The sequence below is a fragment of the Oncorhynchus nerka genome, linkage group LG5 (assembly GCF_034236695.1).
Source record: "Oncorhynchus nerka isolate Pitt River linkage group LG5, Oner_Uvic_2.0, whole genome shotgun sequence".
Taxonomy (NCBI): domain Eukaryota; kingdom Metazoa; phylum Chordata; class Actinopteri; order Salmoniformes; family Salmonidae; genus Oncorhynchus; species Oncorhynchus nerka.
Window position 1 is genome coordinate 37,432,132 of NC_088400.1, and position 15,097 is coordinate 37,447,228.

General features: G+C 42.8%; 1 protein-coding gene across 1 annotated transcript; it reads right to left on the reverse strand.

Annotated features, from left to right (window-relative positions):
• Window positions 1-547: 547 nt before the first annotated feature.
• On the reverse strand, window positions 548-15,061 carry LOC115129442 (cationic amino acid transporter 3-like). The gene is made up of 12 exons (XM_029659784.2): window positions 14,671-15,061; window positions 8,652-9,073; window positions 8,073-8,234; window positions 7,700-7,871; window positions 7,289-7,407; window positions 6,335-6,557; window positions 5,842-5,981; window positions 5,619-5,721; window positions 3,714-3,949; window positions 3,362-3,528; window positions 3,023-3,131; window positions 548-2,850 (listed from the first exon to the last, which is right to left on the reverse strand). The coding sequence occupies exons 2-12, from the start codon at window positions 9,016-9,018 to the stop codon at window positions 2,708-2,710; spliced, it is 1,941 nt and encodes a 646-aa protein (XP_029515644.1). The 5' UTR covers window positions 9,019-9,073; window positions 14,671-15,061; the 3' UTR covers window positions 548-2,707.
• Between the last annotated feature and the right edge of the window lie 36 nt (window positions 15,062-15,097).

Here is a 15,097-nt window from a genome sequence, read left to right on the forward strand (position 1 = left end):
TTCTAGCCCATTTTTCAATAAGACCGGACTGTCTTGACCTTAAAATCTTCATTTGATACCAATAATAGCAGATATCAATTGTAATTGATAATCTGTGGAGACAACTTCCACATCAAACAGGCATAGAATACAAATGACAGTTTCATACCCTTGAAGTGAGCAACTGAAACGTAGACTGAGGCACATAGTTAAACAGCAAAAAGTTGATGTAAACAACACCACACAAAGTTTCTATAAACAAAACTTGACTGAGGCTGGTGGGCTTTTCAGTTCAAGTTATTACTACATTCAGTTAGACACTCAGAGTTAGCGATTAAAACCCAGGCCCCTCTTTCAATGACACAATTATACATGGGAACCAGTCAGGTGGGTAACATGTACCACAAGCCTAAGACCTTTGAACAGAAATGTAACCTGAAAGCCTTTTAATGCAACTCTAGAAATTATACTAGGTTCATGTATTGGAATCCCTTCTCTGCCTTTCACCAGTGTCAGTTTTGGGCTGAATAGACAATCCCCCCCCCCCCCCCCCCCCCCCCCCCCCTCCTCAGTGTACCTTCCTACAGACATCTCTCTCTATTTGGTAGAGTTTGTATATCATCATGGTACAAAAATAAGTTATTTCTCTCATAACACAATCTCTACCTTTTAGCCTTTGAGAGAATAATTTTAAACCAAATAATTATTTGGGCAGCTGTTAAAAATAAACATTTGAACATACATAAATATATATATGTATCTAACAAAAATATACATGCATGTTTCTGTATAAATATTTAAACAAAATTATATAAATGATTGTTTAAAAGAATATTCAAAATTTGAACTTTTGGGTAAGGACTTAATTCTGACTTTAATTTAATTGTCAATCATCTCTCTATAGTGCAGACAGTGAGTTCTGGGGTTGTTTGACACTCTGCTTGGTATTGCCTGTCCTCAAAGAACACAAATAAAACCATAGTGATTGACCTACATGGACAGAAGGACACGCAACACCACGTACACTGTTGTTGTGCTTACGGACTCACAGGGCAAAGACACTAGAGATCAGATGTCATTTGGGGGAAAATGGCTGAATTGAGGCAGAAACAACCAGGCACTAGAATAACATGTTAAAGTGGAGAAACTCTGTATCCTTACCATTTGTACCACCTAAATGACATCTTCATTGATACAAAGAACCCTTTCAACATTTAGATATGCAGAAATGTGGCAAGTTCATGTTGACAGAGTATATACAGTGCATTCGGACCCCTTGACCTTCTCCACATTGTTACATCCTTATTCTAAAATGGATTTAAAAGAAATTATCCCCTCAATACCACATAATGACAAAGCAAAAACAGGTTTAATTTTTTTCTCTTTTTTCCTAAAATGTAAAATAATTATCACATTTACATAAGGATTCAGGCCCTTTACTCAGTACTTTGTTGAAGCACCTTTGTCAGCGATTACAGCTTTGCATCTTCTTGAGTATGACGCTATAAGCTTGGCACATCTGTATTTGGAGAGTTTCTCCCATTCTTCTCTGCAGATCCTCTCAAGTTGTGTCAGGTTGGATGGAGAGTGTCGCTGCACAGCTATTTTCTGATCTCTCCAGAGATGTTCGATCAGGTTCAAGTCCGGGCTCTGGCTTAGCCACTCAAGGACATTCAGAGACTTGTCCCGAAGCGACTCCAGCGTTGTCTTGACTGTGTGCTTAGGGTCGTTGTCCTCTTGGAAGGTGAACCTTCGCCCCAGTCTGAAGTCCTGAGCGCTCTGGAGCAGGTTTTCGTCAAGGATCTCCCTGTACTTTTCTCCCTTCATCTTTCCCTCAATCCTGACTAGTCTCCCAGTCCCTGCTGCTGAAAAACATCTTCACAGCATGATGCTGCCACCACAATGCTCCACCGTAGGGATGGTGCCAGGTTTCCTCCAGACGTGACGCTTGGCATTCAGGCCAAAGAGTTAAATCTTGGATTCATCAGACCAGAGAATCTTGTTTCTCATGGTCTGAGAGTCCTTTAGGTGCCTTTAGGCAAACTTCACGTGCCTTTTACTGAAGATTGGCTTCCATCTGGCCATTCTACCATAAAGGCCTGATTGGTGGAGTGCTGCAGAGATGGTTGTCCTTCTGGAAGGTTCTCCCATCTCCACAGAGGAACTCTGGAGCTCTGTCAGAGTGATCATCGGGTTCTTGGTCACCTCCCCGATCAAGGCCCTTCTCCCCCGATTGCTCAGTTTGGCCGGTCGGCCAGATCTAGGAAGAGCCTAAGTGGTTCCAAACTTCTTCCACACTGTCAACTGTGGGACCTTATATAGACAGGTGTGTGCTTTTCCAAATAATGTCCAATCAATTGAATTTACCACAGGTAGACTCCAATCAAGTTGTAGAAACATCTCAACAATGATCAATGGAAAAAGGATGCACCTGAGCTCAATTCCAAGTCTCATAGCAAAGGGTAAATAAGGTATTGTTTAAATATTTTAAATTTGCAAAACATTTCTAAAAAAATGTTTTTGCCTTTTTCATTATTGTGTGTAGATTGATGAGGGAAAACATTAATTTAATCCATTTCAGAAGAAGAATAAGACAGAAAGTTAAGAGTCTATTGTGGCACAATTCCCAGACAGTTAAAAAACAAACAGATAAGAATGTGCTCCTGTTCAAGGCTTGCGTCATATGTTATTGGGGAAAATACCATCTCTACTCTACCACTATTCTCTTCTAAGGCATCATTCCTTCCACCTCATTGTCATCCTCTGCCAGGAAGTTGGGGCTCTTTGATCGGAGGACTGGCTCAAATTTACCGCGGTTGGGTGTGGCCTCTGAGCTGTTCTTAATCCCGTAACCAAAGTAGATGATAAAACCTAGTAGTGAGAGGGAAGAAGGAAGGAAGAAAAACTGATTTAAACAGTGATAAACCACAGCATGCCAAAGGTAAACCTCACTGACGCACTGTACTTGCGTAACACAAAGTTGTGTAACAACACAGATAGGCACAAGAGGCAAATAAATAATAGGGGTGGCAATCTCACTAACCAATAGTCATCCACACTGCAAAGCGACACCACGTTGGCCCATCCAGCTGCATCATGAGGTAAATGTTGACAAAGATACTGACCAATGGCAACACTGGGAGTAGGGGTACCTGAAGGGAATCAAAATGTGTATTTTGTACATTAAACCACACACTGGACATATTCAAGTCTAACAACTACAAAATATTTTCTAATTCACTTTTATGCGAAGAGCTGATGATCCAAGTACAGAAAGACCAATTGGTTACCAGGAGAACGAGGAAAACTTTAGTAAACGGGAACTGGTTTCTCAAGAAAAAGTACGTGAAATGAGTCATGTGACTGAAAACTCCCATCATACCTTAAAGGTGAGTGACTGTCTGCTCGGGGGCTGTCTCCATATGATGACCACACACAGGAAGGAGAAGAAGGCCAGTATCGCACATATGGTGACCCACACTGGGTGGCCACTCACCACCTCTATCCCACACACAGACAGCACTATGCACAGCAGGGTGAACACCACAGCTAAAGAGAGAAGAGATTGTTAACTTAGCATGTATAGTGGAATCTTATTAAATCATTTCAATGTATTCTCTCATTTGCATTATCAGACAGCTGCTTTCAGTATGCCAATCCTCTCAAAAACGGCTCACTTAAATATAGCTTTAAACACCATCAACACTTCACCCTGTCAAAAGGGGGAGACTCACAGATGACAGCGGTAGTGATGTAGACGATGAGCCCGGAGGTCTTGGTTGGGACATCACAGCTGGGCACCAGCAGCATCTTGAAGATGAACCGCTCCCTGAGGGGCCTGGTCTCCCCCTCACTCTCCTGGCCAAACTCATCCCCACTGTCCCCCTCTGCCATGGCTGCCCTCTGCAGACCCACCAGCTCCACCAGCTTCTCACTGGCACCACTGACACCCAGGGTGCCCGGTTGGTACCTGAGAACAAATACACATACAGTTGAAGTCGGAAGTTTACATAGACCTTTCCCAAATATATTTAAACTCAGTTCTTCACAATTCCAGACATTTAATCCTTGTAAAAATTCCCTGTCTTTGGTCAGTTAGGATCACCACTTTATTTTAAGAATGTGAAATGTCAGAATAATAGTAGAGAGAATAATTTATTTCAGCATTTATTTATTTCATTGCATTCCCAGTAGGTCAGAAGTTTACATACACTCAATTAGTATTTGGTAGCATTGGCTTTAAATGGTTTAACTTGGGTGAAATGTTTCAAGTAGCCTTCCACAAGTTTCCCCCAATAAGTTGGGCGAATTTTGGCCCAATCCTCCTGACAGAGCTGGTGGAACTGAGTGAGTGCTTGGGGTCATTGTCCATTTGGAAGACCCATTTGCGACCAAGCTTTAACTTCCAGACTGATGTTTTGAGATGTTGCTTCAATATATCCACATAATTTTCCTCCCTCATGATGCCATCTATTTTGTGAAGTGCACCAGTCCCTCCTGCAGCAAAGCAACCCCACAACATGATGCTGCCACCCCGTGCTTCACGGTTTGGATGGTATTCTTCGGCTTGCAAGCCTCCCCCTTTTTCCTCCAAACATAACGATGGTCATTATGGCCAAACAGTTCTATTTTTGTTTCATCAGACCAGAGGACATTTCTACAAAAAGTAAAATCTTTGCTCCTATGTGCAGTTGCAAACCGTAGTCTGGCTTTTTTATGGCGGTTTTGGAGAGGTGGCTTCTTCCTTGCTGAGCGGCCTTTCAGGTTATGTCGATATAGGACTCTTTTTACTGTGGATATAGCTACTTTTGTACCCGTTTCCTCCAGCATCTTCACATGGTCCTTTGCTGTTGTTCTGGGATTGATTTGCACATTTCGCACCACAGTACGTTCATCTCTAGGAGACAGAATGCGTCTCCTTCCTGAGCGGTATGATGGCTGCGTGGTCCCATGGTATTTATACTTGCATACTATTGTTTGTACAGATGAACGTGGTACCTTCAGGTGTTTGGAAATTGCTCCCAAGGATGAACCAGAGTTGTGGAGGTCTACTTTTTCCCCTGAGGTCTTGGCTGATTTCTTTTGATTTTTCCATGATGTCAAGCAAAGAAGCACTGAGTTTGAAGGTAGGCCTTGAAATAAATCCACAGGTACACCTCCAATTGACTCAAATTATGTCAATTTGCCTATCAAAAGCTTCTAAAGCCATGACATCATTTTCTGGAATTTTCCAAGCTGTTTAAAGGCACAGTCAACTTAATGTATGCAAACTTCTGAACCACTGGAATTATGATACAGGGAATTATAAGTGAAATAATCTGTCTGTAAACAATTGTTGGAAAAATTACTTGTGTCATGCACAAAGTAGATGTCCTAACCGACTTGCCAAAACTATAGTTTGTTAACAAGACATTTGTGGAGTGGTTGAAAAATAAGTTTGAATGATTCCAACCTAAGTGAATGTAAACTTCCGACTTCAACTGTAGGTAGAATTCAGTAAACCCTTACTTTACTAGTTACGTTGACTGAGAACATTTTCATTTCAGCAAAGAGTTGGATATTTGAGGAATCAAATGTGTTTGTTCCTGACTCTTAAAAAATAAGAAAAAAGTGTGTTAGCTAAAATCCTCTGTGCTAACCTGAGGATAAGCACGCACACAGCCACTAGTGTGTATGCCAGGAGAGTTCCTATCGACATCAGGTCCACCAGGGCTGCCAGATCAAACAGGAATGCCATCAGGGCTGCCGAAAGAAAGAATACGTTTAAATTCTAAGCAGCATAGAGTAGCAGCTAAACAGTTGACAGAAAACAAAATGTTGGTGCACAAAGGAGATACTTAGTAAAGCATGAGCTAAGCTTACCTGCTACAATACCCGACACGATGGTGGCTAACAGGGGGGTCTTGGTTTTGATGTTCATCTTTGAGAGGAAACGGAAGAGCAGGCCGTCCTCAGCCATGGCATAGATTACACGGGGCATGGGGAACATTGAGCCCAGTAAACTGGACAGGGAAAAGAGAGAAAGACTCAGACACAGTAGTCGCCATCACACAGAGGCCAGCCATGTCGCTGGACAGTCCAGACACTGAATGACCCCGAAATATAAGTTAACACATGAAACAAACACTTTTGGGTTCATATATTCCACATCATAATTTGTGTCCGTTCCTTTGCCTGCAAATAATTACAAACAAAAAATGAATTGAAAGCACAGTATATGAAAATAAACATCTGTTCAAACCCAGAAATAAATATCTAACCAAAAATAGCCTGCCATCTGGGTGCCTTTCAACCTTTGATATAAGTGCACACAAGGCCATGAGGAAGTCTCTATGGGAAACTGTCTGTCAGTCACCTGGTGGAGAGTGCACAGAGGGAGCCCACAGCCACGATGTAGCGGGCAGGGTCCCAGTGCACATACTTGAAGGCCTCTGGCAGCGGGCTCTCTTTGTTCAGCAGGTAGTAGGGCATCATGAGAGTGAGGGCTGCAGACACCCCAAAGTAGGCAACGAAACAGATGAGCAGAGAAGCCACGATACCGATGGGGATGGAACGCATGGGGTTCTTGGCCTCTTCACCTGTGGAAAAAGATTGAGACGGTTTAGATTTGACAGTCGTCAACCACAGGTACATTTTACATGGACTTTTTAGCCATTAAGGGGACGCTCTTATCCAGAGAATACATTTTCATACGGGTCCCCCGTGGGAATCAAACCCACAACCCTGGCATTGCAAGCACTATACTCTACCAGCTGAGCCACATGGAACCAAAACATTAAGAACACCTGCTCTTTCCATGACATAGACTGACCAGGTGAAAGCTATGAACCCTTATTGATGTCACTTGTTAAATCCAGTTCAGTCTGTGTAGATGAAGGAGAGGAAACAGGTAGGTTAACAAATTATTTTTAAGCCTTGAGACATTGATTGACATTCAAAGGGTGAATTGGCAAGACAAAAGATTTAAGTGCCTTTGAACGGGGTATGATGGTCAGTGCCAGGCGCACCAGTTTGTGTATCAAGAACTGCATCGCTGCTGGGGTTCACACAACAGTTTCCTGTGTGTATCAAGAATGGTCCACCACCCAAAGCACATCCAGCCAACTTGACACAACTGTGGAAAGCATTGGAATCAACATGGGCCAGCATCCCTGTGGAACACTTTCAACACCTAGTAGAGTCCATGCCCTGACGAATTGAGGCTGTTCTGAAGGCAAAAGCAGGGGGTGCCGTGCCACTCAATATTACGGGGTTCTTAATGTTGTGTGTAAATCATTGGTGTCACAAGAGACGAGAGTAAATTGCCTACTTGTGGTTGCGATGCAGTCGAAACCCACAAAGGCATAGAAGCAAGTTGCTGCACCAGAAAGGACTCCACTGAAGCCGAATGGAGCAAAACCCCCATTGCCAAACTTCTCTTTAATGATCCTGGACAAAGAAAGAGCAGGGGACTGGTTATAATTATTGTTTAATAAAGTTATTGAAGTAGCCTGGAAAATAAAGAAAAACAGCAAAGAGAAAGTTAATAATTTCATATTCAGTCTTCAGGAAGAGAACTGGTATCCCTAATGGTTGATGTCTCTAAAGGAGTTAATATATTTTTGTAAACAGGCTCATATATTGAACTACTCCCTTGGGCTGATTTAAAAACACCATTCCTGCCTAATAAACCACTCCTCATGAACTCTTCTGTCTGTCTGCCGGCTGATTGGTGACTCACTCTGTATCAGTGATGTTGGACGTGTTGACAAAGTACTCAACAGTGAGGTTCCAGTTAGTACGGTCTCCCTTCACCAGTCCTGAGATGATGACGAAGCCCAGCACCACCAGGTTGACCCCCGTGAAGATCTTGTTCACCAGGGCCGACTCACTCACGCCAAACGCCAGCAGGCCTGTGTGGGTGTTGGCAAAGTGTCAGGGCCACAGACGTGGGCAGCGACCAAGCACAGCCAATCATAATGCTACACTGAATGGGAAATCTTCGCATGCCCTAAAGCAGGAATGAAGAGCCCTATTATTGTGGCTGTATTTTCGCTGAGGGTGTGTATAATGCTTTCAAATGTCTTCAGAGTTATGTTAAATGAGAGCCTCACCAGTGAGCAGCAAGATCAGGATGAGGGCGAAGAGGTCTGGGTATTCAGCCAGAATCTTCCCAGGGACCTTGATGGACATGGAGGCTCTGAAGAAGTTTGAGATCTTCTGTTCAACCAGGTTGTCAAAGGTGGAGCTCCAGGCCCGAGAAACACTGGCTGTGCCTGAAAGAGGGAGAGAAGAGGAAGGGAGCGAGAGGAAGAGATTTATAATGACAGAAGTTGGAGTCACACTTTCAAGGGCCCTTCTGTCAAGAGGCAATCCTTCTAGAGGACCAATCTGCCTGTAAAACCGCTTCAGCTCAAGTCCTCAACAGAATCTTAATTATTCAGCTTCTCAGAATTGCTGATCATCTCAATTGACTGTCTTGGGTATTGCAGTAATATCCCTGCTTAGAGTTATGAGAAAACATTTCAAGAGATTTATCATTGCACCTCTCATATCCTGTTTCAACCTCAAATGTGTTTCTTGCAACTTTATAAGATACAAACAAATCAAACGTTCCCTCCCCCCATTTTGAATCGCATCCCTTCTTAATCTCAAAAATCCCTAATTTTCTCCAACTCCCACTTCTGACTCACCTATGACATAGGAGAGGATGAGGTTCCAACCAGTGATGAAGGCCCAGATCTCCCCCACTGTCACATAGCTGTACATGTAGGCTGAACCAGTCTTTGGCACACGGGCACCAAACTCAGCATAACACAGACCAGCAAGGACGGAGGAGAGCGCTGCGATGAGGAAGCAGAGCACGATGGCTGGGCCGGCCTTCTCCCTGGCCACCTCTCCAGCCAGCAAATAGACGCCGGCCCCCAGAGTGGAGCCCACCCCCAGGGCTATCAGGTCCAGTGTGCTCAGGCAGCGGGCGAAGTGGCTCTCTTCCTGGTTACAGTCCAGCGCTCGCCGCCTGAGCAGCATCTTACCAAAGGAAGCTAGCTTCTCAGCCATGGTAGGACAGCAGGTCACCAAGTCAAGAGGAGATGAAGGATCTTCTTACAGCCGGCTGGGGAGGAGGAGAAATAAATCAAATACACTGCATTCAGAAAGTATTCAGACCCCTTGACTTTTTTCAATTCTTCTTTACATTACAGCCTTATTTCCCCTCATCAATCCACACACACAAAATCCCCCATAATGACAAGCAAAAACAGGTTATTAGAATGTTTTACAAATGTATTCAAAATAAAAAACTTAAATATTATATTTATGTAAATATTCAGACCCTTTAAAAAAAAAAAACGTTATTTAACTAGGCAAGTCAGTTTAAGAACAAATTCGTATTTTCAATGACGGCCTAGGAACAGTAGGTTAACTACCTTGTTCAGGGGCAGAACGACAGATTCTTGTCAGCTCAGGAATTCGATCTTGCAACCTTTCGGTTACAAGTCCAAAGCTCTAACCACTAGGCTACCTGCCACCCCATGCTATGAGACTTGAAATTGAGCTCAGGTGCATCCTGTTTCCATTGATCATCCTTGAGATGTTTCAATCACTTGATTGGAATCCAACTGTGGTAAATTCAATTTATTGGTCATGATTTGGAAAGGCACACACCTGTCTATATAAAAAGGTCCCACAGTTGACAGTGCATGTCAGAGCAAAAAAACAAAGCCATGAGGTCGAAGGAATGGTTCTTAGATCTCAGACATGATTGTGTCGAAGCACATATCTGGGGAAGGGTACCAAAACATTTCTGCAGCATTGAAGGTCCCCAAGAACACAGTGGCCTCCATCATTATTAAATGGAAGAAGTTTGGAACCACCAAGACTCTTCCTAGAGCTGGCCGTCCGGCCAACTGTGCAATCTGGGGACAAGGGCCTCAGTCAGGAAGGTGAACAAGAACCCGATGGTCACTCTGACAGAGCTCCAGAGGTCCTCTGTGGAGATGGGAGAACCTTCCAGAAGGTCAGGACCGAGGGAAAAATGAACGGAATAAAGTACAGAGAGACCCTTGATGAAAACCTGCTCCAGAGCGCTCAGGACCTCAGACTGGGGTGAAGGTTCACCTTCCAACAGCACAACGACCCTAAGCACACAGCCAAGACAATGCTGGAATGGCTTCGGGACAAGTCTCTGAATGTCCTTGAGTGGCCCAGCCAGAGCCAGGACTTGAACCCGATCAAACATCTCAAATCAAATCAAATCTCTGGAGAGACCTGAAAATAGCTGTGTGGCAACACTCCCCATCCAACCTGACAGAGCTTGAGACGATCTGCAGAGAAGAACGGGAGAAACTCCCCAAATACAGGTGTGCCAAGCTTGTATCATCATACCCAAGAAGACAGCTCACACACACACACAACAGGAGTGATTTTGAAGGACAAGCCCAGACACTGAAGAGTTTATCACGGCCCAATCTTGGATGAAGAACTGCTTTAACTCAGCGACATTTGTGGGTTTTCAAGCATGAACTGCTCATTCCAAGTCCTGTTACAACTTCTCAAATTGGAATTAGGTCTGGACTTTGACTAGGCCATTCCAAAACTTCACATTTGTTGCTTGAAAACAAGCAGTTCATGCTTGAAAACCCAGACATGTCGCTGAGTTAAAGCAGTTCTGCATGTAAGAGTGGGCAATAAATTCCTCCACAGCGATGTGAGAGACTGATCAACAACTACAGGAAGCGTTTGGTTGAAGTCATTGTAGCTAAAGGTGGCACAACCAGTTATTGAGTGTAAGGCAGCAATTACTTTTTCACACAGGGGCATTACTATTTCAGATCCAATCAAAATAAAAGATAGACAGTCAGGGAGAATTTTTAAAAACTAAATGAATTTAGCATTTTGTTATTTTTGAGCAAAAAAAGAAGAACATTATCCATGGCAAAGTGCATAGAATTGCAGGAAACTAGCTTTAAAACGGCAACAACAAAATAAATCTCAGCTCCATGGCAGAATATGTAGAATCACAGGAAATTCAATTTAAGACAGCAAAAAAAAAGAAAAGGAATTGGCCTAAAAATGCTAAAATGTCAGATTTTGCCACGACAACGGCCAACCGAGCTCATTGGCACTCTCCACTACCATGACAACCATCTAAGGCCCTTTTTGATCCAGAAACAAACCTGATTGGTACAGATCTGTACCTGGGAACAGAGCTCATTAGAATAAAAGCCAGTGTGTAGAATAATATCCAAACATGCAAAGGAGGATATTACATTTTTCTACCTTTGTGTACCTGTTCAGGATACATCACCATGAAGAGAATGACATTCATAATTATGCATTTCTGTACAGAACAGGGACCCATGATGTCATTCTGTTACCGGGTGTTAAATCTACTTCACTTAGTAGTTCAATAACCAAAAGAGATTTTTTCAAACTCAAGGTGTAATGTTGTAGCTGACACAGCATTCTTTCTGACATCTTTGAATCTTAATTCGAGGCAGATATTTAACTGAGCTTTTGGAAAACATGGTCACATAAAAAAAGTAGAAGGAGATTTTTCAAAAACTCTGTTACCCAATTTTACATCTGCACCGTTCTTTAATTAAATGTGTTTTTGAAAAATGTTCAGTGGGAACTGTTAAAAGTAGTCATTGTGCTTAGAGTTGTATGGTTTGTTTAACTTTGCAATCAATTGTTTTTGTTTGGCATACTTTTAAAGCGAAAATTAGGAGGTTCAGCGTCATTCTGTTAACGTGGAATTGCCCATATGCGTCCTGTGTAAAACCCCATTCTCTCTACAGATCTCCACCTGATACTAGGATAACCTGCTTCTAAAAGGCAGGCTGGCTGAATAGTGAATAATGGCAGGCAGCCATTTAGGCATAGACAGTGACAGCTCTGTCCCGACCTCTGGCTGGTGGTCCCTCACGGGAAGAAAGCCATGCAGTAGTGCTGACCAGTACCCTGAACTTGGCAGAGACGATAGTGAATCTGAAACACTAGCTAAGGGAGAGATTTAAGAACCCCATTCATTTGCAGCCAGAAGAAAAAACTAAAATAGGAGAACAAAGAAAATATATAAGAAAAGAGAAGAGGGAGAAAGGGGGGGGGGGGGAATAGGAGGAATGGCAGCAACGTTGGCAAAGAAAGCATGGGAGAGAGAGACAGGGGAATGGAAAAACCTGATGAAGGGCCTCTGACTTGACACACCAGACCGATTTAAATTTTAAAGAAGCATAAGAAAAATAGAATCGCCACATCCAACGGTGCCCAAAACAGCTACCGTTAAACAGGAAGGAGTAGTCTAACTGTCTAAGCCCACTGTTAGGGCGCCATGGTTGGACATAATAAAGCTCTCCTGTCTGGCGATGGCTTCAGGTTGATCCTAGGCGCACACACACACCGGAGAGGCCATGCAAGTTTAATAAGGTCGAGTCTGGGAAATACACCTTATCAGGAGGAAGAGAGCGTCTATGTCAACTCTGTTTGGCTGACGGAAGATAACGCCTACAGGGAACACAGACTACACAGGTGACTGCATAGCATACACACATTCATATCTCAGGTCGTTGTTCTCAATCTGTAGTGTATAGACTATAGACTATGAATGCAACAAATATGCATAACTCAGTCACCAGTTACTACAAACACGGCACTTACCATTTGAACAGTAACATATGGCTGACAATAGGGATACAGTCAATGGGATTGCAAGGTCTGCTTGTTTCAATCTACTAGAATCAGTAGGCTGACATACTAGCCAGGAGAAGTTGAGCCAGCCAGACTCTGCGATCACAACTAGGCCTAAATCAAGCATAGAGTTGGCCTTTCTCCTCCATTAAGAGGAAAATCGTCAACGTTACGTAAACCTAACCTTCTCGGAAATAAATTTGCCATGACTATGGGCTCTATTCAAGCTGTAAAGTGTTACAGATTCCGCGATAGAAATGTAAAGGTAATTTCCCTTTGAGCCGATATAGGCAGCGTTTACCGTGAATGAGGTCTGCTAAAGCGGGAACATTGCTTTTAAATCTCAATCACGCTGTAAAACTGAATTTAAATGATGCGGATTGAAGAGAGAGAGCACTGTTTGTGTAGCCTAGAAAGAGTATGGCGTATTGTGTGGGCTACACTAACCGAAGTCTTAGAAATAGGTAGTGGGAGCTGAAATAATGAGTCGTTCTGGTCATGTATAAGCAGGTTTATTCTCAATACAATTGTATAAGATAGAACAACCATTGTAAACCGAATTTATGACAGAAAATCTGGCCTAGGTGCCAGGACATTTCCGAGTTCAACAACGCTACATTGTTGTCTTGCCATGACTACAAAAAGTTGTTCCATGCTCACAAAGAGTTTTAGTAAATAAAGAAAAATAAGTTCTACAGTTCATGATTAAATTTAAACAAGTTAACAGGCCACTTTCAGAAGACCAAGCATCATATGACAATGGAATCCTTTCCTATGTTTGCTAAGGAATGAGGCAGGGCATAATGTTCAATTTGCAGGTCCTGGAATCCAGGACGGGTGTTTCCATGGTTACCTCGCTTCACTTCATCTGAAATGACACCAGTTGGTGCACACCGCATTTGCTATTCATCAGATCCTTTCCTCCAAAAGGGCAATCTAATTATGGGCCATGATGACAACAGAGCATCAGCAGCCACCTTTCTTTTTATTAACGTGCCCATGTCTCCACAATAATGCAATTCACCAAAAGGCTGAAAGATCTTCCGGAGTGCCCATTCTATACATGGTTAACTCTTATAGTAGGCTTATACCATTCATTTGATCACTTCCAAGAGAACTGTTTACCTCATCACCCTACCAACACCATCCTCTCAGCCCGGGAGCACTCACAGGTCTCAAGCAGATGAAACTTACTCAGCCTGGGAATCTCTCAGCAAGGCTCTTTCACACTAGTCTTTCCAGTCATAGTTCTTACTAAAATACGCAAACATTACTTGGAATCCCAACAGAAGGTAGGTGTGGTGGTTAGGTTTCTTGGCTGAAAAAAAAATAAAAAATACCCTACAGAAATTTTTGACACCGGGAAAAGACATGCCTCAGCAGGTAAATATGAACATAGTTACGCAAACCATTAACATAGAGCCAAGCATTCCACAATAGAAACGGTCAGTACTGCGTTTGCAGATTAAGCAGCAATAGGATATCCAAGGCTATATTTGGTTGAAATATATTGTAGTTGGAGGGACATTATTACCTAGCTAGGCAAAATTAATACATTCAAGAGTGAACGGACTACAGACTTGCACAGAGTAATGCAGAGGTCAGTGTTTTTACAAGGAACAAAGTAAACAGCCACCCACCTGATTCCAGGGGTACAGATGGCTAGAAAGGTCAAATACATAATGGTCGACACTCAAATATTAATCTAGCTAACTACATAAAACAACGACAGTCTGATTTACGTTTGGGTTCAGCTAGCTATTGCTGACGATGCGAGTCAGAGCACGCGAGTCTTGTAGCCTGGCACAAAACGTAGTAGCGCGTGGATTGTGGTAGCCATGCTGGGCATCGCGAAAATGTCCAGCAGACCAACTGCCACATTCGTTCCAGCTACTGCTATTCACTATACATCTCCCTATCTTGAATGACTGAGTTCATTGATTCCTATCGGTGAGCAGTCGCATTTGGTTCACATAGCTAGCTAATTCAATTTACTTTGGTAAATAACTTATAGCTACATACCTGAGGAATTGATGGGCACAGAAATCAATTCTGCGATCAGATGAACATCTGTCTTTACAGTCTGTAAAAGGTGTGACTAGAATATGACTACTCTAAGTGGCACAACCAATGTATTTTATTTGGCTAACAGTGTAAACATCCCGCCTCTACTCAACTCTCATTGGTTGTCATCCGGGGAAATAGACAGATTAATGTCATTTGTCAGACGTCATTGGAATGTAAGCAACGTCAATACCTTTTAAAGGTACAAAGGTAAAATGTCCACATGGAACTTATCTACAGTGTAGTAGTACATTCAGTTCCTTTCTTTAAAGTCACTATTACACCAGGTATGGCTATTTCCATCTGGTCTGGTGGCTTTCTTGCCTTGTCCTCTTCTTGGCCACTGGTTTGATAGATAAATGAGGAAAGCAATTTCCAATAAATT

What these genes read in the sequence shown, in the direction of transcription:
- LOC115129442 (XM_029659784.2), bottom strand. Translation starts at nt 9,018, where the DNA reads ATGGCTGAGAAGCTAGCTTCCTTTGGTAAGATGCTGCTCAGGCGGCGA. An exon ending in CATCCTCTCCTATGTCATAG is followed by an intron (nt 8,235 to 8,651) that starts GTGAGTCAGAAG and finishes TCCCTCTTTCAG; the next exon opens with GCACAGCCAGTGTTTCTCGG. An exon ending in CTCTGTGCACTCTCCACCAG is followed by an intron (nt 5,982 to 6,334) that starts GTGACTGACAGA and finishes TTCCCTGTCCAG; the next exon opens with TTTACTGGGCTCAATGTTCC.